This window comes from Neofelis nebulosa, chromosome 6 (genome assembly GCF_028018385.1).
Source record: "Neofelis nebulosa isolate mNeoNeb1 chromosome 6, mNeoNeb1.pri, whole genome shotgun sequence".
Lineage (NCBI taxonomy): Eukaryota > Metazoa > Chordata > Mammalia > Carnivora > Felidae > Neofelis > Neofelis nebulosa.
The window spans coordinates 68603320-68625810 of record NC_080787.1 but is presented as its reverse complement, the minus strand read 5'-3'; the positions used below and the strand labels follow the sequence as shown (position 1 = coordinate 68625810).

The following is a 22491-nucleotide window of genomic DNA, read 5'->3' as shown; positions in this document are numbered from 1 at the left end:
TGTGTCCCTTTCCTCTAATTAGTTTTATACTTCCAATATGGCATTAGAAACATCACTTAACAAAGGTACTTAATACAGAGCTCATGTTTCCAGATAATTTTATCTGATTCAATATAGCCTTTTTATTACACATACACGAGTAGTCAGAGTATCTTACTCCCACATGCAATGTGAATTAATAAATCCGTAACCAGTGATCTGTGTAAGAGACGACATTTTCAGTCAATAAAACTAATGCCATACTCACGGTGTAGGTTGGTGGGGCTGGCTTTCAGCATTTCTTGGTGTTTTGCAGGCAGCAGGCTTCGCCATGTCCCTGACAACACACCTGGGGCGCATGATAGACAGCACAACGCACTATTAATTATAAAAAGGGTAGAACACATCTGGAAATTAAACACGGTACTACAAACACAGTCTAATGGAAAATCTTTGTAAGCCCCTTCTATATTAACCTGGAGGCCCTGGAAAAGCCCTTAGAGTTGGGTATTTTCGACTCAGACTTTCAAGAGCTCAGTTGTACCCAAATAAAATCTGTGCTAGCCTCCTTATTTGATTTTCCTTTTAGCACCAATACAACGATTGTCAGCAGTTTTCCCCATAGAAGAAATGCTACTGAAAGCTTTGGCTTCACCATGTGATGACATCTGAAAGCTTAAAAATATGAACAGCTGTTGTGTTGATATGTTAAAATATGGGCAGGATTTTCTGTGGCTTTGGCTATTTTACTAAAAGATATGGACTCCTGTTTCATGCTATTCCTTACCACACAGGTTTTTTCCTTTATCAAAAAGAGATCGAACAGGACTGAAGATATTCTCTATGTTCAAAATCCCCTTCAAGTTAATTAAGAGAAAGACTTAGAAGGAAATGTTCATATATAAAGTATTTGTGTGTGTGTGTGTGTACAATACATAGAGAAAATACCTCTACAATGTGAAAAATATATAAAAGGTCTTTGTGTCTTGAGTCCTCCATTACAGGATACATAAATGCAGAGGACACACAATATAACAGAGCTCTAAAGGGCAGCAGAAGATGCTCTCACCCTATTAACAGGGCATACTGAGCACTGAAGGGATTCATTGGCAGAAATCCAAAAACACCCCATCTGAGGCTGTACTTGGATGGCTCAGATATCCCTTCACCCCAAAAGCTTTAAAAATATTGCTTTTAATAGGGAATGCTTGGTTATAGAGCTGAGACACCACATCTTAGACTTTGCTAGATGGGAAAGCCCCTCAGGACCCAACATTCTCAAACTTGAGTCTCATTCTTCACAACTTCCATAAAGGCTTCTGGGAGGTTTGACTACACTACTAATTTTTAAGGCCAGTCATGTTATTCTAGAAGTGGATCGCTGATGAGGCAGTGGCAGATAAACTTTTCCCAGAGCTAAAAGCTGCATGGCAAAATTCTCCACTTCTGAAAGAAATGATACAGGGAAACGTGGACACAACGCACAGAAACGTGCACACACACATACTGCTCATTCCAAACAAGATCAAGTAAGACTTAGAAATCAATATGTAACGTGACGAGAAAAGAAAGTGGTACCATTTCAAAGCCTCAGTATACTTCCTTCCTAGGATAAAAGTAAAGAAATGTGGCATTTTTCAAGAACTGATGCCAAACTCTTAATGGACTGGTCAAGAGAGGAGTCAAAAACATCCACAGGAACCACAAAGCCTTCTGTTCTTGTTCTGGTTTCATGGAAGAAAAAAGCCCCTTAGGCATCAGGGTTAAGGGAATATTCAGGAAGGTACTTGTTAGGAAGAAATAATGTCCTGGGATTTCTGAGCTCTGAAATGTTAGTCTAACTTATACAAAGTACAATGCTCAGGAAGTTACATTTCATCGCACTGGAAAATCTTTAGAAATTCTCACTCAAGTAAAAATAGTACATTTAGCATATTTAATCTACATGCACTGGTTTGTTAAAATATCGGAAATATCACCAACTTTGGAAAAAATTTTGAAGAATTATATCTATGAGAAACCATATGCAACCTTCTTTTTTTTTTTAATTTTTTTCAACGTTTTTTATTTATTTTTGGGACAGAGAGAGACAGAGCATGAACGGGGGAGGGGCAGAGAGAGAGGGAGACACAGAATCGGAAACAGGCTCCAGGCTCCGAGCCATCAGCCCAGAGCCTGACGCGGGGCTCGAACTCACAGACCACGAGATCGTGACCTGGCTGAAGTCGGACGCTTAACCGACTGCACCACCCAGGCGCCCCAGCAACCTTCTGTCTTAGTTCATTTCTTTTTTTTCTCTAAAGTTTCAGGTATTAATACAAAATTTTGAAATAAAATAAATCAGCTACTTTAATTACAGTTTTCCTTAGATACGCTTTTAAGTAACTCTTTTTGTAATAAATGTGGACTATCAGCTAGCACTAAAGATAGGTTTCTAAGCAAAACTTTTTTTTTTTTTAATCTGAGTGAAAGACCACATCTGAGTATGAAAATTCTCAACTAATTTCAAATAACCAGTGGTTTTGGTGTAAAAGCACAATAGCTGACACACTGCTTCTGTCTGTAAAACTATATAATCTTTCAAATAAAACTTTATTTGAATTTCTGAACTTTATTAAATAATGAAAACAAATATATCACACTAAAAACATTTAGTATTTACAACTGAGATATAATTTTGAATATACTTAATTAATACACTTAAATTAATTTTTAAAAAGCAGATAAACAACATATTTTTCATACTAACATGTATTCTGACCACAGGACTACAGTGATATAGCTGGCTACTGAATCTGTGTTTTCAGAGGGAAAAACTATTTCAGATTGCTAATTATTCAACCAATCTGATGGGATTCTAAACTATGGTAATATATATTCCTATATTTTTTTAATGTTTATTCATTTTTAGAAACAGAGAGACACAGACCTTTAGCAGGGAGGAGCAGAGAGAGAGAGAGAAAGACACACACACACACACACACACACACACACACACACACACACAGAATCTAAAGCAGGCTCCAGTCTCTGAGCTGTCAGCACAGAGCCAGATGCGGGGCTTGAATTCACAAACTGTGAGATCATGACCTGAGCCAAAGTTGGACACCCAACCAGCTGAGCCACCCAGGAGCCCCTATATTCCTACATTTTGTAATTTGGCATGTTTTTAGTGAAGTTTTTTTAGATATAAGAAAAAAAAGATTTTTTTAAAAACCCCTATGCTCAGATACATTCATAAGAAACAGAAAAAAATAGGGGTGCCTGGGTGGCTCGGTTGGTTAAGCATCTGACTTTGGCTTAAGTCATGATCTCACAGTTTGTGGGTTCAAGTCCCGCATCGGGCTCTGTGCTGTCAGCTCAGAGCCTGAAGCCTGCTTCAGATTCTTGTCTCCCACCCTCTCTGCTCCTCCCCTGCTCACACTCTGTCTCTCTCTCTCTCAAAAATAAACATTAAAAAAAAAGGTACATAAAAAATATAATACACTTATAAGATTTTTGGTAGCCTGTGTGGATTAACATTTCTCTTTTTTGGATTAACACTTCTTTAAAATCATAATTGGAATTGTTGTGTCTGGCATATCACAGTTTGGAGGGGTAAACTGTTAATAGTTTTGACGGTTCTAATATGTAGAAACTGTTTAGTACCAACACTTTCTATTATCTCCTAGGCATTAAACTTATAATAATACAGACCTCCTCATACTTTAAGAAACACAACAAACACAACACTATTTCAATATGTTGTAGCAATTAAGTCTTTTCCTCTACATATGATTTATTCCTTCAGCCAGACATAAGGAGCCACAAACCCTGCCGAAGTGCTGACTTCCCAGAATCGTTATGGATCAACAGACTAGGAGTTCAAGGGGTTTGACCTCTTATTCTTTGCAACTGTCTTTAATTCCTCAGAGATTTATCAGACATGGATTCTACACAGTCTTCAAACTGCAAGTGAGCATTCCTTCATCATCAAGCATTACTGCAGATTTATGCAAATGAGACATTCTGCAACCACCTCAGGGGACCGCTTCTCCTGACTCCGCCCTCAGCGCTGCTGGGTTTTATGAATGACTGCAATCAATGCGATGAATGTCTGCCAACTGCCCACTCAACCACGTCTACTCTTCCTGCACATACACACGGGAGAAACTCAAACTGCCACAAACCTGTCGATGAGGTTATGGTAAGACTTTCATCTTTCTAAACAGGAACTAAATGTGCTTCCAGATACTCAGAGTATGTGAGTTAAAAATCTTAAATGCCTTCAAAAAACATAATTTACATAATTACTTTCTCTATTTTGAGTTTCAGTGTTGGTTCCTGTAATCACTACTCACCCCCTTCACCCACCTGCAAAACACACACACACACACACACACACACACACACACACAAAACACTACTTTATGAAACTTTATTTCAACTTGAAAGTCATCTAAATTGTTTTATCTTTCATGGCTAATGTCAGGAAACTAGTTACTGTGCACTAAGATGTCAAATAGATATGGCATGTTTACATTTCTGTTCTCAATTTCTTGTTTTTTGAATTTTACTGAGATTTATCCAATCATCAGTGGAGATTAGTACATTCAAAGTGTCTGGGGAAAAACTGTATTTGTGCTTACTCCCCAAGTGTTTTTGTACTAGTCTGCATTTGTCATAAGAAATCTTAGAGCCAGTTAAAATAACATAAGATTGAGAAAATGAATTTTTTTTAATACATAATCTCCTGATTTGCAGATCACTAATTAAAATATATATAGAAACAAGGATTCTCCAGCAGCCATCTCCATCTAGGCTGATTGCAAATACATTTCTCTAGCAATTTAAGCCAAAAACTTTAGACTTTACTCCTCTTTTCTCTTAACACTTTGTGTCCAATCTATCAGATTGGTTCTATTTTCAATTTCTATCCAGAGTCTGACCATTTTTTATCTCCTCCATTATTGCTACCCTGTCTTGAGACCTTATCACAATTTACTTGCATTCCCACAAGACTTTTAACTGATTGCCCAGCATTTACCCTTGCCCCTTTCCTATAGTCTATTCTTAACACAATAGCCAGAGTGACTCTTTTTTAAAGATAAATCAGATCATGACTGCTGTGCTCAAAAATTCTATAATGGTTCCCCAGTTTACTCACAATAAATTGCCAGAGTCCTCAGAATATAATGTGGCCTCCTATAACCCTCAGAGTTCATCTCCTACTGCTTCCTTCCTCCCTCCTTGCTCATTCCACTCCAACCATACTGGCTGGTTTTCCTCAGACATACCAGACATGATCTTATTTTGGGTCCCTTTCAACCAACCAAACTTTCCTTCCATCTGGAATGTTATTTCCTGATATTGGTAGACTAACCTCCTTACCTTTTTCAAGACTTTGCTCAAATGTCAGTTTTTGATGGTTCCTATTCTGATTATTTTACGTACCACTATAATCTGCTTTCCCACAGCCACCACACTCATATACGTCCAATGCCCTTTACCTGCTCTACTACTTACTAAAATTTACTGCCTCCCACTGCTAAAATGTGAACTGCTCAAGAGGAGGCATCCTGGTCTCTTTGGTTCCTTGACATATGCCAAGAACCTAGAATAGTGTCCAATGTAATAGTCACTCAATTCATAATTGTTACATGAATGAATAACATAAAAAGGACAAAAGCTGTGGGTTTCAAACTTGACTAATTTTAAGACTCTAAAATATAGTGATTTAGGATAGATTCTAGGTAACACTTTTTTGCAAGATTACAGCAATTCTATAAAATATTTACAGAATATAAATTGATTTATGGCCAGTAGGTTTTGTGACTTGAATAACTTCGCTAAATGTGTTTTCATACATTTCATCTCTTTCTGAACAAGAAAATAGGTATTTCTCACCATATAACTTACTTAGTGGAAAAGACTCTTTAATGTCAAGCCATTGCTCAAACCAGGAAGATACATTTTAACATCTAGTGTACTGATATTTTATCAAATAAAATATTTGTATATGAGGCAATTTTTTAATAGTAAAGAGAGAAAATTAATCTCTTTTTCTTCTGATTTTTCTAAACAGGGTGGGAAAATAACAAGTACTTGTGTTGATTTAACACCAATTATGTACCAAATCCAAATAGCATATCTTATTCAATCTTCAAGATATCTACCCCAAAAAAGAGATTTGATTGTCCCATTTGACAGATGAAGAAACTGTACATCCAAGAGATTTAATTATTTTTCAATAGGAATGGCAAATATTGATATTTTAAGAAGCCAAGATTTTTATCAAGGTCTATTTGGTATCAAAGTTGATGTCCTTTCCATCATTGCAAGCAGCCTCCTGACATTAACACAGGCAGTCAGGTTGGTTAAATTAGAAATGTAGAGTGACCTTAAGACCAATGGCAACACTATGGAATGTGAACAGCAAGACAGGCCATCTGGCATATATTATAAAGGAAAAAGAATCAAGAAAGCTAAAAAGATTTTTTAAAATTCATTTTCAAAAGAAACATAATACAATTGATAAAAATCTCTTCAAATATATTTTTCAAAGGAGGCCTTCCACAGTGATCTCATTTCCACTCACAAATACTAAAAGAGAAAAAGCTGAAAAATATTACTTTAAAAAGTGAGTTTTTAAAAATTGCATATTCATGTCAACTTAACCATGAACAAATGAGTATGATGACTGTTACCCATAAGATGAAGACAAAACAGTAAAACTTCTACACCAGAAGGAGAGACTGAATGTTGGTATTTTTCTTGAAAATCCAGATGTACTACTCACAAATCATCAGGGCCTGTTATACCTCTGATGTGCATTCAGGGAATCCTCAGAAGCTACATTGGAGTAATTTTTATTTAAAAAAAAAGACAGGAGGACAGAAGAAGCAGGTTCCTAATGAAAAGGGAAACCAGCTGGACATTTTTCACAATGACTGATGAGGGTTGCTGAACCTTTCCTGAAAAGGCCAGGAACTTATTCACAAAACCAGACAAAAAAGTATAGAATTCTAAAATCAAGGTGATAACAAAATAAAGATTCACCATACAGATTAATGGGTGATTCCAAATTTTAGGCAAACAGATTTTTCAAAGACTGATAAAAAAGAAAATGATAGGTAAAAAAACCAAGTCCAGGTCTTCTGAATTATTTAAACCTGTTTATTAGTCCTTATGTCTGTAAAGGCTAATTTTGTTTCCTAATATTGTTTCCAACATTTTGGCAATATGACCAATTAACCCCCTTTTATCCATGCTACTATTTTCTGTTAACATAATTAGTTTCTTTTTTTCATTCACCAATTGTTGAAATATTATACATATCTATGGATTTATATCTGTTCTCATCCCCCCCCACACTGTCCCATTTACACTCTTCTACTTATTAACCTGTGTACATTCTCCAAAAGCCACCTGCTGCCTGAAAAACAAAATGACTTTAAAAGAAAAATCAAAAGTACCAGAAATTTTCCTGCCACTAAACCTGAAAGAGAGAACTTCATTCATTCCCCAGAGGAGGGGAAATCCATCTAATAAGAAGTAAGGAATTTCCACAAGTAGGAAGCAATTAACATGGTCAATGCAGCAGAGGCATCAAAGAGAAGTCCTGAAATCATGTTTTGAACTCTCCAGGAGTAAAAAGAGATGGGGCACAAGTGGAATTATGATGGGTCAATAGGACAAGGGGTGATGTGAAAGTGCAGAGAGAGAATGTAGATAATTAGTGCAAATGGAGACAAAAGCTGACTTGAAAAAAGAGGAGTAATGAAGGGAAAGATGTTTTTTTCATACTCAGAGGCAAGATTCTAGGCAAGGGAATTGACCTAGGGAAAAGGAAGTAGTTAAAGGTACAGGTAGGGAGGAGGGTGAGGAGAGGAAGGAAGGACAGGAGAAAGGACAGAATTTAGTGAGAAAGCAAAGTTGCTGGGGAGAGGGAGAGGGATGGCATAGAACAAACAGGTAGGGGATTTGTTTCCAAAATGTCACCTTTCATTTGAACATAACTGCCATCTCCATTTTCTGCAGAAAAGATTCCTGAAGGATAATGCTCCATCAGATTGACTTTGTAAAGGTCTTGGAGAGGGGAAAATCATCTCTTCACCTCTTTTCTTATTCGAATTCAGCTTATTAGAGGCAGAAAGTTTTACTTAAAGCTTCCCTACTCCTTCTGCTGCCTGGAGTAGGGAGGAATGTTTGAGGGAGGAGCTCTTTCCTCTCAACCATCATCCACCAAGAGTTTGTTTTCAGTAGGGAGGAGGGTCACCGTGTCTTAAAAGCAAGAGTAAGTGGGCAGTTTCTTCTTTTGCCTGTTGAGTATAAGCATAGAAGGACCTCTTTTTGCTTCTCCTTGAGCATCCAGCTTTCCTCAGTAAACACCCAGAGCAGACCTAGGTGGGACAGTCTGCGATGTTGCTAACTCTACCTCTCTTTCTCACTAACCCAGCTCTGTTCAAGCTATTTAGGTAAACACATCTGAAGCCTGTTCAGAGGACTTAGTCTTTTAGATTTAGAGTGAGTTTTAAGGAAACAAAAATGAAACAATGACAACAGCAACAAAAACTCACCTGGGACTGACAACCCACAGCAAATAAGAACAACATCACAAAAACTTAAATAATATCTAATTTTCTCAAGTAACGGAAAGAACATAGTTTGGATCAGTAAAGTCAGCCTGTTATGTTCTTCTGGCACTTGTGACAGTGCTTCTGTGTGGAACACATTGCCATGGGCTCCAGTTTCACAAACAAAAGTCCCACCTATTTCTTTTCTATGAAAGAAAGCATATAGGTCTAAAAGTGAATGAGAATGATAGCATTGGGGGTATAATCCTGGACCTAAAAAAAAGCTATCCTAAAGAGGAAACTGTTGTCAGCTTTTAGTTCAATTTCATTAATGAATAGTTCCTAATACCGCTCACAGCTAACTTACATGTGTCTGACAGCCTGATGGAGAACCACTAGTCTGAACTTGCTGGCTCTGTCCCAAGCCTGGTTGAGTATGGTCTCTCCCATCTTTAACAATCACTGACTTGAATGGGATGAGAGAGACTGTTCAGTCAGCAATACCATCAAGTTAAACAAGAATAGTAGCACTCTCAAAGAGAAAATGTAACTAAAAATTGTCCTGATTAATTTAAAAAAGCAACTCAGCAAAACAAGATGAATTTCAATAAATGTAAACATTCTTAGATGAAAACTACACAATAACAAAACAGAGAAATAACAGTGAATAGTATCAGCTAAAATTTCTGAGTGCCTACAGTGGGCTAGGAGCTGTGCTAAGAATTCCATATGTTATTAGTCATGGCACCTGATCATACGTCAATATTGCATTTGGCATGACCCAAGTCAAGTTACACATTTATTTGTGAAATACCACAATTTCTTTTCAGGAGGCTCAATTCATCATAAAAAATCTATGTTATCAATGAATTACTTGGTTTTGAGCAAATAAATTATCTCATTGTCATTCAAGTTTTAGCAAGAGGCATACAATAGTGATTATTTCAAGTTTCAACCCTTCACACACATCTCCATGCCATATTTCAGTGCTGTAGAAGAATAACAGATAGTTGTCAGGTAATGGTTATCTACAGTCTAAATATCCAGAGTAAAGAATGCAATTTGGAAAAAAAAAAAAAAAAGAAGAAGAGGAAGAGGAAGAGGAAGAAGAAGAAGAAGAAGAAGAAGAAGAAGAAGAAGAATACAATTTCGTAGTTGAGAGAGCTAAATGGTATTTGTAAAGATTATTGCCAGAGCTTTCTTACAACTCACAATTTTTTTTTTTTGCTCTTTATTTGTAACACAAAACCATAGCTCCTTGAATAATGATTTTAGGGTAGTTCTATGTATCTAAGTATGCCTTTTTTCAACAAGCATTCATTCTCCTTCCTCATCGGGGAGCCAGATAGTTAAGTAAATATCTACTAAGAGGTCCATAATGGTTCCTTGGTGGTATTTAAGTGGATTTTAAATAGATAAAATAAAATGGGAAAATGAAACTTGGAAAAGGATTAATGAAATATTTCAGGCATTGCTTTCAATTAATTGTAACATTTTCTCAACTGATTCACCTGCCTAGAAAGTTAGAAAATGGAGCCAGATAGGAAGATATGTTGTATGTGGGCTATTACTTATGAATAAATGTTAAAGTACTATATTAAAATATATATATAGCATTCATTTTTTGTTGTAAGTTGTATTTCTTTACTCTGTCAGGAAACCACAATACTGATGAAAGGTATGATATTTGGAAAGATAATCCAGTGAATATGATTTCTTACTCCTTATTGACAAGGATAAACATTCTCTAAACCCTCTGCTCTCTCTCTTGACTTGCTAGGACTGCCATTCTTGTGGCTTCAAATGGGCGATGGTTTGTGAATTGCCATTTCCAGACTTTACCTCCCATTATCTATTAGATCTTAAATCTGTATCTACTTAAATACCTTTCTAAAATCAAGTTTAAACAGACTAAAATACCAAACTCAATATTCCTCCTCCTGTCAAATTTAAACAACTCCCAAATTCTATGTAGGAATTAATCAAACCTTCCTATTACTGATGTTCATGATCTTGATGCCATTATCATTATCACTTTCCTTAATGGACAATAAACCATTAAGTCCTCTATTCCTTTGAAGAATCTTGAAATTTCCCTTTCTTATTTTTGTATACTACTTCAAGATTCATTTTCTCTCTTGAATGAACTGCTTGAGTAGTCTTCCTCAAGTTCCATTTTGCTCCTACTCACAGATTCTGCAAAAGGGCTCGCATTCCCCACCCTATCAAAAACATATATAGCTACCCAGTTCCAGGCTATTTCTTCAACAAATTCCCCCATTCACTAATCTTTTCCTCTTAATTTCTAACATAGCCCATTTCCCAAGTCAGGTATATCTATCTCAAATTTTTAGAACATAATTTTGTCATTTTAATCTCCATTCCATATGCCATTTTTTTTCACTCAAAATTATCTGCCTTCTTTCCCTCTCCATTAATTTTTAGTTCTTTCAAAATTCAACTGAAATGTACTAAACTCCAGTAAGACTTTCAGGCTAAGAACTCGCATTAATCCTTCACCAGTAACTTATAAAAAGTGGGTCCTTATATAGGCAAGAGAAACTTTGTTTAATAGCTGCAGCTCAACTACTGGGAGGAAGTTCAAGAAATGTCTGCTTTAGAAATAGGACATGAAATGGAGGCATGTCCCAAAGCCCCAGTTGGAAAGCCCTGATGATTATGACATCTCTGGGATAAATGAACAAGTACTTATAGGAAATGTGTTCTATGCCATACACCATGCCAAGTGCTATGATCCCAACCTGAAATCAAGTCGGTCTGGTCATCAGTGATGATGGTAATAATAAGTGACATTTTTGAGCATTACATGAACTCTTTTAAGCTCTTTATATGTATTAACTCATATGATACTCACAACAACTCCATGTGGTAGGCAGAGAAGGTAACTACTTGACATGGCATTTACAAAGCCCTGTGTAAGTTGCAACAGTATTCTGTTCCACAAGCTGAATTCTATTTGAACATAAATTCATTTCCTTGAAATTGCTTAAATTATTCCTTTTGTAATATAACAAATACCTTCAAATATAAGTAAAAAGTGTAGAAATCTAGATTAATAATGCAAGTAAGGATGACATTTACCTAAAAATATTAAATATAAATATTTTTATTTTGAAGAATAAAGCTCTAGTCTGTTATCAGCTATGTGTGAAAGAATGAAAGTGGACTACTTTCTAACACTATACACAAAAATAAATTCAAAATGGATTACAAACCTAAATGTGAGACATGAAACCATAAAAATCCTGGAAGAAAACAGGCAGCAATTGCTCTGATATCAGCTATAGTGTTTTTCTAGATATATCTCCTAAGGCAAGGGCAACAAAAGCAAAAAGACAACATACTGAATGGTAGCAGATATTTGCAAATAACATAGCTGATAATATGTTAATATACAAAACATTTAAATAATGTATACAACTCACCACCAAAAAAAAACCCTAAACAATCCAATTAAATTTTTTTTTCAACGTTTTTTATTTATTTTTGGGACAGAGAGAGACAGAGCATGAACGGGGGAGGGGCAGAGAGAGAGGGAGACACAGAATCGGAAACAGGCTCCAGGCTCTGAGCCATCAGCCCAGAGCCTGACGCGGGGCTCGAACTCACGGACCGCGAGATCGTGACCTGGCTGAAGTCGGACGCTTAACCGACTGCGCCACCCAGGCGCCCCTAAACAATCCAATTAAAAAGGGGCAGAGGATATGAGTATATATTTTTCCAAAAAAGACATACAGACACACGCATGAAAAGATGCTCAACATCACTAATCATCAGGGAAATGCAAATCAAAACCCATAGTGTGATATCAACTCATGCCTGTTATACTGGCTAAAATCAAGAAGACAAGAAACAACAGGTATTTGCAAGTATGTCAATAAAAAGAAACCCTTGCACATTGTTGGTGGGAATGTAAATTGGTATGACAACTGTGGAAAGCAGTATGGAGGTTCCTCAAAAAAATTAAAAATAAAAAATACCATATGATCCAATAATCCCCTATTGGCTATTTACCCAGGGAAAATGAAAACACTAACTTAAAAAGACATACACATCCTATGGTTATTGTAGCATTGTTTACAATAGCCAAGACATGGAAGCAACATAAGAGTCTATCGATAGATGAGTGGATAATGAAAATATGGTGTGTGTGTGTGTGTGTGCGCGCGTGTGCGCATAGTGGTATATATACACACACAGAGAATATTACACAGCCATAAAAGTGATGAGATTGTGCCATTTGAGACAACATGGATGAACCTAGAGGGTATTATGCTAAGTGAAATAAGTCAGACTGAGAAAGACAAATACCATATGTTTCTGCTAATAAACAGAATCTAAGAAAATGAATAAACAAACAAAAAGCAGAATTAGAACTATAAATACAAAGAACAAACCAATAGTTGCCAGAGGGGAGGGCAGTTGAGTGTTGGGCAAAATGGATGAGGGAAGAAGGAAATACAGGCCTCCAGTATGGAATGAGTAAGTCATGGGAATAAAAAGCATAAGGAATACAGTCACTGATATTGTAATAGGAATGCAATGGGACAGATGGTAGCTATATTTGTGGTGAACATCACTTAATGTATAAACTTGTCAAATCTCTAAGTTGTACACCTGAAACTAATCTAACACTGTGTGCCAAACCTACTCAAATAAAAAAAAATTAAAAACAAAACAAAACTCTATTATACTTTTAATGTATATGTATTCTATAATGTCACTTTGTGTTCTCAAAGGTCATAGAATAATTTTAATTAAATTATCGTATATAACTAATGTTCAATGTTCACCTTGCTCTTCAGCATCACTTCCACAGTTTCAGCTAGTCACTCCTAAGGTTCACTTGATATATACCTCTTATTTACAGATCCATGAATATTAAAAAAAAAAATAGAGATTTTCAAACTCTAAGACTGAAATTTGTCATCCCTTCTATCCAAGTCCCCAACTTCTATAGTATTCATGTTTCTGCTGTAGGAAACCTAAAGTCACAGAGAATTCACTAGTCTTATGACAGCTAATTCTGTTCAAGGTTTCTGACTGCTGGACATTTTTAAATGTCTACTGATATCTATCTACCTTAATGTAACTTCCACACATCAGTCCTATCTCAGCCCTTAAAAAGCTGTATAGAACCAATTTGCTGCCTTTTACAGAGACAATCTCCCCATATATTTGAATTCAGTGATCTTGTGTTCCCTTTACCTTCACTTCACTTCTCTTTCTCATTAGCCCCTCAGTCATTTCTCATTAGGCATGTATTCTGTAGTTGCTGCACTTCTTTTGGTTAACAACTCTCTTAAAAGTCAAATCCATCTGTTGTGCAGTATTTTCACTCTAGATCCACAGGAAGGAATACAAACTCTAATGGCCTCTCTAGTAGCCAGGTCATATAAAAAGGCCAACTGACAGAAGTGATATTCAAGGGCAATCATCGATGAGTGGCTTCCAAACATGGTCATGTATTAGAATTATCTAAAAGAGGTTTTTAAAGGGACAAAGTTCTTCAGTGCTGGCCCAGACTTACAGAGCTGCAGTTTGGGTCCAGGGATTTTCAAATGATTAATTTCCCTGGGTGGTTCTAATATGTCCAGATAGGTGTTTGGGAAGTGAAGTAATGATGAAGAATGAGCCATTCATTCATTCCACAGGACAGTCTGAGTCCTTTCCTTCGAGGAAGCTAAATAAACCACAAGAAGTCTCAATAACTTGGACCACATTATCATAGTCCCTCGTAAAACAGCTCTTCCTTACTGCATTTTAATGTTATGCCTTCAGCTTTTATGACCGGTTGATACAAGAAACAGCTGTATGAAGTCGGTATCTGCCTTTACTAGAAATTACTGGTGAAGTCACTGTCTATTACATCAGCTTGAGTCCTTTCTATAAAACTCCACATCCATCCCGCAATTTTTGTTTTCAAAATTTAGCACCAAGGAAAATGTCATTCTTTGTTTGTTCCAAACACCTACCATGATTTCTTTTTGTCAAGGTTCCAAGCAAGTTCAGAGAAAAACTTAAAGCTTGTCATAACAATGCTGTTGATATGGTAAGTATGTTTACAATATCACCTCTTTCTTGGTTATAAGTTTAAATTTCTATTTTACTAATGTTTTATGTTGAAATCCTTTTGAGAAAAGCAAAGCATAATCATAGAAAGAAAAAGGTTAAAGACTTAACCTTAAAGTCTTAGAAGACTTATAAGAAAAAATTAAAAGACTCAATTTTTCTTAAGTTTAAAGAAGCTAATATGCTTTACAGGGTATACCCTGGTATATATGTGTATATACACACATTTACATATATATACTTATGTATGTATATGTGTGTGTGTGTGTGTGTATACATATACATATATACATATACATATACATATACATATACATATACATATACATATACATATACATATACATATACACATATACATATATATATATATACACATATACATATATAATGTTTCATGGAAACATTCCATAGGAATTAAGTGTTATCTCACATAAAGAAAAGAAAATGGTTTCGCGGTCAAATAAATTTGGGAAGCATGAAGTTAAACAGGTTAAGCAGGTTTCTTCCACTAAATAGATTTTCAGAATCTTCAAAATGGTAGTGTTCATTATTCACTACTAAAACAGAAGCATAATATGTATTATTTTCCAAGGAATAGCATTCAGTTTGGGAAATGATGAAGTGACACTTAGTAAATGCAACATGAGAAATATTCATTCTCAAAGGGATATAATTGATGCTTGGTAAAATATTTTAGATGATAACATAGAATAGCAAATATGGCTCTTCACATTTCAGTAGGAAATATTTTCAATTGGCTACTGCTTATTCTAAAAGCATTAGTACTTTTTCTGAACATAGGCAACTACTTCACATTATGGTACACTGAATAAATATATCACACAACTCTTAGAAAGTTCATCTGCCAAGTGACAAACAGTTTAAGGGTACATATTTTCTCCATTCCCATATATTAATTTCACAGAGAGATGACCCACACGAGGTACTTAATAAATTCTTTCATGACTAAGCATCCAATATAAACTCATTAAAGGCATAGATTTTGACTTAAACTAATAATTCTTAGTGCAAAAAAACCTAGAGTTTTTTATTGTTGATTGGTTGGCTTTTTGCGCTGGTAACAATGAATATATTTATGTAAATTTTAAGAGAAATAACCAAAAAGGCATAGAAATCCTAATGTACTTCTCTGAAATCCCCAAGTTAGATGTATGAGGAATCAAAACGTAATCACTGCAGTAGGTAGACTATAACTGTTACCCTCAGAGTAAAGAGGAAATACAATAAAGTCAATATATTCATTGTTCATAAACACATTTTATATATTTATTTTTCTAGCGAATAACTGTACAGTTATTTTACCTACAGAGAAATTACAAGAGGTAATGAGACATTTTCTCTAAAACCACAGTTACCTTATTAAAATTTTTTCTATTTTTTCTCTTATGTATGAAATTAAGTAGTAAATCAACTAAAAAGATGTGACATTGACAAGACTGTCTTAGTCTATTCAAATTACCCATAATTTTATTGCTATTTAACTGAAAATGACCTCATTACTTTGAAAATAATATTTTAGGTTTTGACACTGCACAGTTAAAACTTATTTATCCTTCACCAATGATAAAAATTTAAATATTTTGCTTCATCAAAAGAGAAAAATATTCCCCCAAAGGACACTATTAAAATCATAAATATGCAGGTCACATTGATACATTGATAGAAAATATTTACATTATATATCTTATACATGCAACACATAATACAGGGTTTAAATCCAGAATATATAAAGAATTCTTATAAATCAATGAAAAAGCAACCTATCCTATGAACCAAAGATCTATTTGTAGGTATTTACTCAGGAAAAGTGAAAACGTATGTCTACAAAATGACTTTTACAAGAATATTCACAGTAGCCTTATTTGTAATCTAAACCGGAAACAACCCATGTGTTTGAAAAGAACATTCATACAACAGAATGTACTCCTGATGTGTGCAACAGTGCGAGTGAATGCATGAATCTCAAAAATATTTTGTTGGGCAAAGAAATCAGACATAGAGTTCTTATTGCATGATTCAATTATTATAAAGTTCAAAAAGAGGTAAAAGTAATTAATCAATGGTGACAAAACTCAGAAAGTATTTGCCTCTGGGTGGGGAGGGAGTGGAGAGATAATGGGAATGTTTATGTTTTATACCTTGTTTTAAGTTGTGGTGACATGGGTATATACAATTGTCAGTATTCATCAAGCTGAACACTTCAGATTTATACATTGTATTGTATGTAAATTGTATCTTAAAAAGTAAAAAATAAATAGGAAAAATAACTAATAGTTCAAAGAAAGAAGGCACAAGTCTCATACTTTAAGAATATGTCATCTTTAATTCAAGTAGAATATAATTTAATGTGCTTTGGAAAACAATAATTCCAATAAACCACTATGGAAGTCAAACAATTAATACATCTTTTCAGGGTGAACAATTTATTCCTTTATACCTTGTCAGAATCAAAAGGATAAATATAAACACCATTAAAGCTAAGAAATTTATTTTTGTAGGAATATTTTTCATCAAGTTGAATGATTACATATACATATAGAACTTAAAGGAGCTTGTAAAATAGAGTTCAGGAAAAGGACAAACCATAGTGCCATATGTTTAAAACATTACTTGTCAATAAATTATATGTAGATTATTTAAAAGGTAAATTTGCTTCCACTATTTCACACAAAATATTACTTAAGAACAGTACCAGCATTTATGGCTGGAAAAAATCCTACAACTGGTATTTTGAAAGACTGTCTACATTTTATGTAGAACTGAAAATATAACTTACGCCATATGCCTTATGACATTTATTTTCTAAGAAATTCTGAGCATTAGTTGCAATTTCTAAGAGATAAATCCTACATCAAAAAGCTTTAAAAGTTACTTTTATTAGAAAATACTGAAAAATGCAGAAAGTCATGAAAATCACATCAATTCTTATTTTTTTTAAAATACATAATTAAGCGAAAGTCAGCCATCGCAATATCCCCAAATGTCTATATCTTCTATAGGCATAAACAGTTTAAGACACTAAAGGCAATGTTGTAAAAAGTGTAGTGCTGTGACTTCACTCTATTTGGTTGAGGAGAAGCATGAATATAGTTTCAAAGCTGCAATTCTATATCTTTATTAGAGCTACTGCAACCCAATGATCTCAATAGAAGAGCAGGTGCAGCTACTTTGGCATTCTTCCTCATTGAAAACTCAGCCCTAAAAGGTTTGAGAATCCGGAATAGTCAGCTTGAAGTCACTAAACTATTTCAATGTACCTTTATTCTAGGAAGTAAGTATGTTTTTATATTTAGGGGAAAAACTGACTTTGAAAGGAAAAAGAATAGTAGTAATGGAAGGGTATGAAATAATGGAAAAAATAATGAGAAATAAGTCAAAATGTTAACATGCTTTCATACACAATTTTACATCAGTGGATCCACTTCTCTGCCCTTAAAGTTCTTTTCTGCTCTGCAGTTGAGTAAATTATTGTTCAAAAACATTCATTCCCTCACTCCTATACCACTTCTCCATTTCTTTTTACTGGTTTGAGCTATGCCACTTGCTTTAGATCATCGTAACCAAAGTGTATTTCCTGCCTCTGCTTTTGGGCTTTGCCCTGTGACTTGCTTTGGCAATAGGATGTTAGCAGACTGAGATGTAACAAGGAAGGCCTTGAAATGTTATGCATTTGCACATTAGGGCTTGCTCTCTTGAATTACCATTACCATGAGACAAGCCTGAGACATATAAAACAAATCTGGACCCAACCTGTAGCTTGAAGTCAACCTCTTGTGAAGCCCAACCTAGGTCACATCCATGTAGCCAACCTGAAGAAACAATAAACTCAGCTGACATTAGCTGGGACACTTCAGCTGTTTCAGAGATACCTGAGAGATACATGCTGATGCATTGAGATTTTTATGGCTAATTTCTCCACTCACCTCCAGAATGACTGCTAGGCCCCACGGGAGATATTTATGTATACATTTTCAAGAAAAACTTCTTTTCCCACTGTGGCAGGTCCAACCTCTGCCTAGCATGTTTTCATGATACCCAAATTCCAGGTGTCCACGTCTTTTCTATCAGGCACTTATCCTAGGCCTATTCTCTAAGGATAGGACCCCATCTTCCCCCATCAACTACTTATACACTATGATTTTCCAAGGTCCTCAAAATTTCCAGATTTGAGCTGAAGCTAATCCATAATAGTATCAATGACAACAATGAAAATCTCTGTGAAGGCCAGCACTTGGTTCATTTTATGCACTGATGTACCTCCAGTTCCTAGAAAATTATCTGGCACATAATAGGTACTCAATATACATTTACTGTATATATGAATAAATGTGTTGGAAATTAGATAAATGTGTTAGAAATAGATAATGGCTATATTGTGTAGGAACCTTTAGTATATTCACTCAAAGGACAGAGTTATTGGAGAATTTTGGAAGACAATGGAGAAGAAACTGGTAGCATCACAACACTTTTCCTGGAATTTTACAAATCATCCCATGTAGATTTCCCACCAACGCCACATAATAGTATATAACATCATACGTTATCATTACTCAGTGTAAGTCAGGGTCAGGAAATGATGGAGCTTCCATGTGACCACCAATCTGGACCTTCATCTGATCTTACCCCACAAAACCTGAATGAAAAAAACATAGCAACTACACATTCAAATCCAATTGTCCATTTTTTACCTTATGAGGAAGCAAGAGTATTGTCTTAGAATTATGGTATGGTAGAGCAGCAGGACAAGGATCAGAGCTGAGTTTGAGGCTTGGTTTGACACTTACTGCCTAGAGAATGTTAGGTAAACAACCTTCTACTTCTCATTACGGTGGAACACAGTGAGCATAATAACATACTTCTGGTCCTTCTGAGAAAGTTCCTAGCAGTAACAAATGAAGTACTGTGTATAAACTGCATTGAAGACACTCAAGCATTATCAAATTGTACAGTATTGTTTGAATAATATATTCTTTTACCTCACTTTTAATATCACATTGGAAATAGAGGCATTCCAAAATTATTTGTTGTAAGAATGCTGTTGAATATCATCATCATTACCAACATAGTAATGTGGTCAATGACAGGTGGTTCTGAGGGCAAGGACACAAACAAATAACTTTCTGCAAATAGGGGATATATATATATAACAGAAGAGCCACATGTAAGCTGAATTATGACTGAAGTAGGAAAAACATCTCCATTTACCATGTTATCAATCCACTAAAAGAAACCATCTAAACAGTCCATCACAAATCAGGATAAGGAGCAAAAAATACACAAACAGTGTCCTAATCTTCATATATGCTTATTTTGTTTTCTCATGTCTTCCAATCTTACCACAGTCAACTAATCAACAGTGTATTTGATTTTTTAATGCTCATTTTCAGAAAAAAATCAAATGTCAAGTTTCTTCATTTTACATATTACCTAGACTTCCGAGTTTCTTTGTAAAGGCAGTCCAATAAAATATGTAAACATGAAAAACAAGCATGCTTTAGGCATTCCTTACTTTTGAGTTTTATTTCTCTTTTTTTCCTTTTTTTTTTTAAGAGGAAGTTTGTGTTATTTCATCACTTTGGATAAAAATGCATCAGACGATAGCACTTAAAAAAACTGGCTTTAAAGGCAGAAGCTGTCTTAGTAGGAAAGACATGTTTTTGGAGGAAAGCTTAGATAGCAAGTTTTTTTTTAAATAAATCTTGAAACTCTTGGACAAATCATAGTTCTCAAACATTCATATACAAATTATGGAAGGGGCTTCTGAAATTATTCTAATAAACTTGCAACTGCAGTTTTCCTCAGTTGTTTTTTCATTCACATTTTGACATACTATCACCAAAATTTTTCATTCACATTTTGACTTCACTATCACCAAAACCTAACAATAGACTCAAAAGTCCAAGTGTCCACTGTCAGGAGGCTTGGATTCAAAATCCAAGTTACTGGTTTCTCATTTCTAGAATGATTTTCTGGATTACAAATTCTTGACTAGTCTCCAATGTACTTCCTACCTAGAGGTTTCCACCATAACCACTTCTTTGAGTTTTTTTCTTATATTAAGATACAATGTATATATAATAAAATTCACTCATTTAAAATGTACACCGGAGGAGAGGTGGATGGGGGGATGGGTGAAATAGGTGAAGGGGATTAAGAATACACTTATCTTGATTAACACTAGGTAATATAATTACTGAATCACTATATTGTACCCCTGAAATTAATACAACACTGTATGTTAACTATACTAGAATAAAAATAAAATTAAAATTAAAAAAAGTAAAACTATGATATGCACTGTTCCATTTAAATAATACATTTCACAATAAAACATCTTAAAAAGAAAAAAAAATATACACTTGCACGTGCTTTGACAAATGTATACAGGCTTGTAACCATCACCACAGTCAAAATATAGAACATTTCTGTCACCCAAAAATGTTCCCTCATCTCCTATGGTCAATCTCTCTCCCTCTTCCCCTCTTTCCCTATCCTACCCAATGACAATCACTGATTTTTTTTTAATCTCTATAATTTTGCCTTTCCTAGAGTGTTAAATACATGGAATCATCCAATATACAGTGTCTGACTTCTTTCACTTATTTAGGAAATTTCACTTATGAAATTCAGTTGTGTTGTTTCATGTATTAGTACTAGGGTCTTTTTTTTTTATATATAGCTGAGTAGTACTCCATCTTATGGATGTATCACACTTTGTTTATTCACTCACCAGTTGATCATTTTATTGTGTCCGTTTTTTGCCTATATGAATAAAACTGCTAGACCATAGAGGACAGATCTTTGTGTGTTTTTGTTTGTTTTTAAGTTTATTTATTTTGAGGCGGGGAGGGCAGAGAAAGAGGAAGAGAGGGAATACTAAGCAGGCTCCACATTGTCAGAGCAGAGCCCAAAAACTCAAGAACTGTGAGATCATGCATGACCTTAGCCGAAATCAAGAGTCAGATGCTTAACCAATTGAGCCAACCAGGCATCCCTAGAGGACAAGTCTTTGTAAAGGTATATTTCTTTATTCTTCCTGGGTAAATACCTAGGAGTGGCACTGTTGGGTTATATGGTAAGTGTATATTAGTTTTATAAGAAATTGCCAAACTGTTCCCCAAAGTGGCTACATCATTTTACATTCCTGTTAGCAGCAGGGGAGAGTTCCGATTACTCACTCCTTAACTGATGGATGGAAACATTATAATTGATCATTGTATATATACCACATTACGACTTGACAATTCATAGCCATTGGAGTTAGGTTAATTTAACATTATGGAGATTATGAGTTGGCCAATCTCATTTCATTCCTCCTGTATTTCTACAAGGAGAGTGTACTTAATATCTTCATTTTTTACATGAGAACAATGGAAGCTGAGAGTGGCTAATTTTCCCAAAACACAAGTGACAAATTTGGAACATTATATGAAGTAGTCTGATTCCAAAGCTCACTACAGTATATAGGAAACAACCAGTGGTTGCCTCCAAAAATATACTTAATGATACGTGTAGAACATAGCATAGAGTTGTTCTCTCTCATTGTTTTTCTCTCCTCATCTTTGGAGAAAGAAGGAAGCTTTAAAAGGCTTTTCTTGTTAACACTTTATCCCCAGACCCAGGGATCTAGGAGTTGACATTCCCAAGTAAGCTTACATCCTAATATAGGATACTGAGATCAAAGTGGCCCATTCTTCCATTCTTGTTCCATATGTACCCTGAATCCGCATTAAGATACTGCACATGTATCTTAAAATCTATCTATAAGCACTTAGATGGACAAATTCTCATACTACAAAATGTCTTCAGCACAGTCTGAAATGCACTTGTCTAATCAACA

The 22491-nt window shown here is 35.1% G+C and overlaps 1 protein-coding gene across 23 annotated transcripts in view; it reads right to left on the bottom strand.

Moving 5' to 3' along the window:
- RIMS1 (regulating synaptic membrane exocytosis 1) overlaps positions 1-22491 on the bottom strand; it is a 493840-nt gene that overhangs the window by 412655 nt on the left and 58694 nt on the right. For 21 of the 23 annotated variants that reach the window (XM_058734401.1, XM_058734405.1, XM_058734406.1 and 18 more), the window contains exon 2: positions 248-328. The exons of the other annotated variants lie outside the window; for them this stretch is intronic. In XM_058734401.1, the coding sequence (XP_058590384.1) occupies positions 248-328 (81 nt within the window). The remainder of the gene's footprint in view (positions 1-247; positions 329-22491) is intronic. 23 annotated transcript variants of the gene reach the window in all.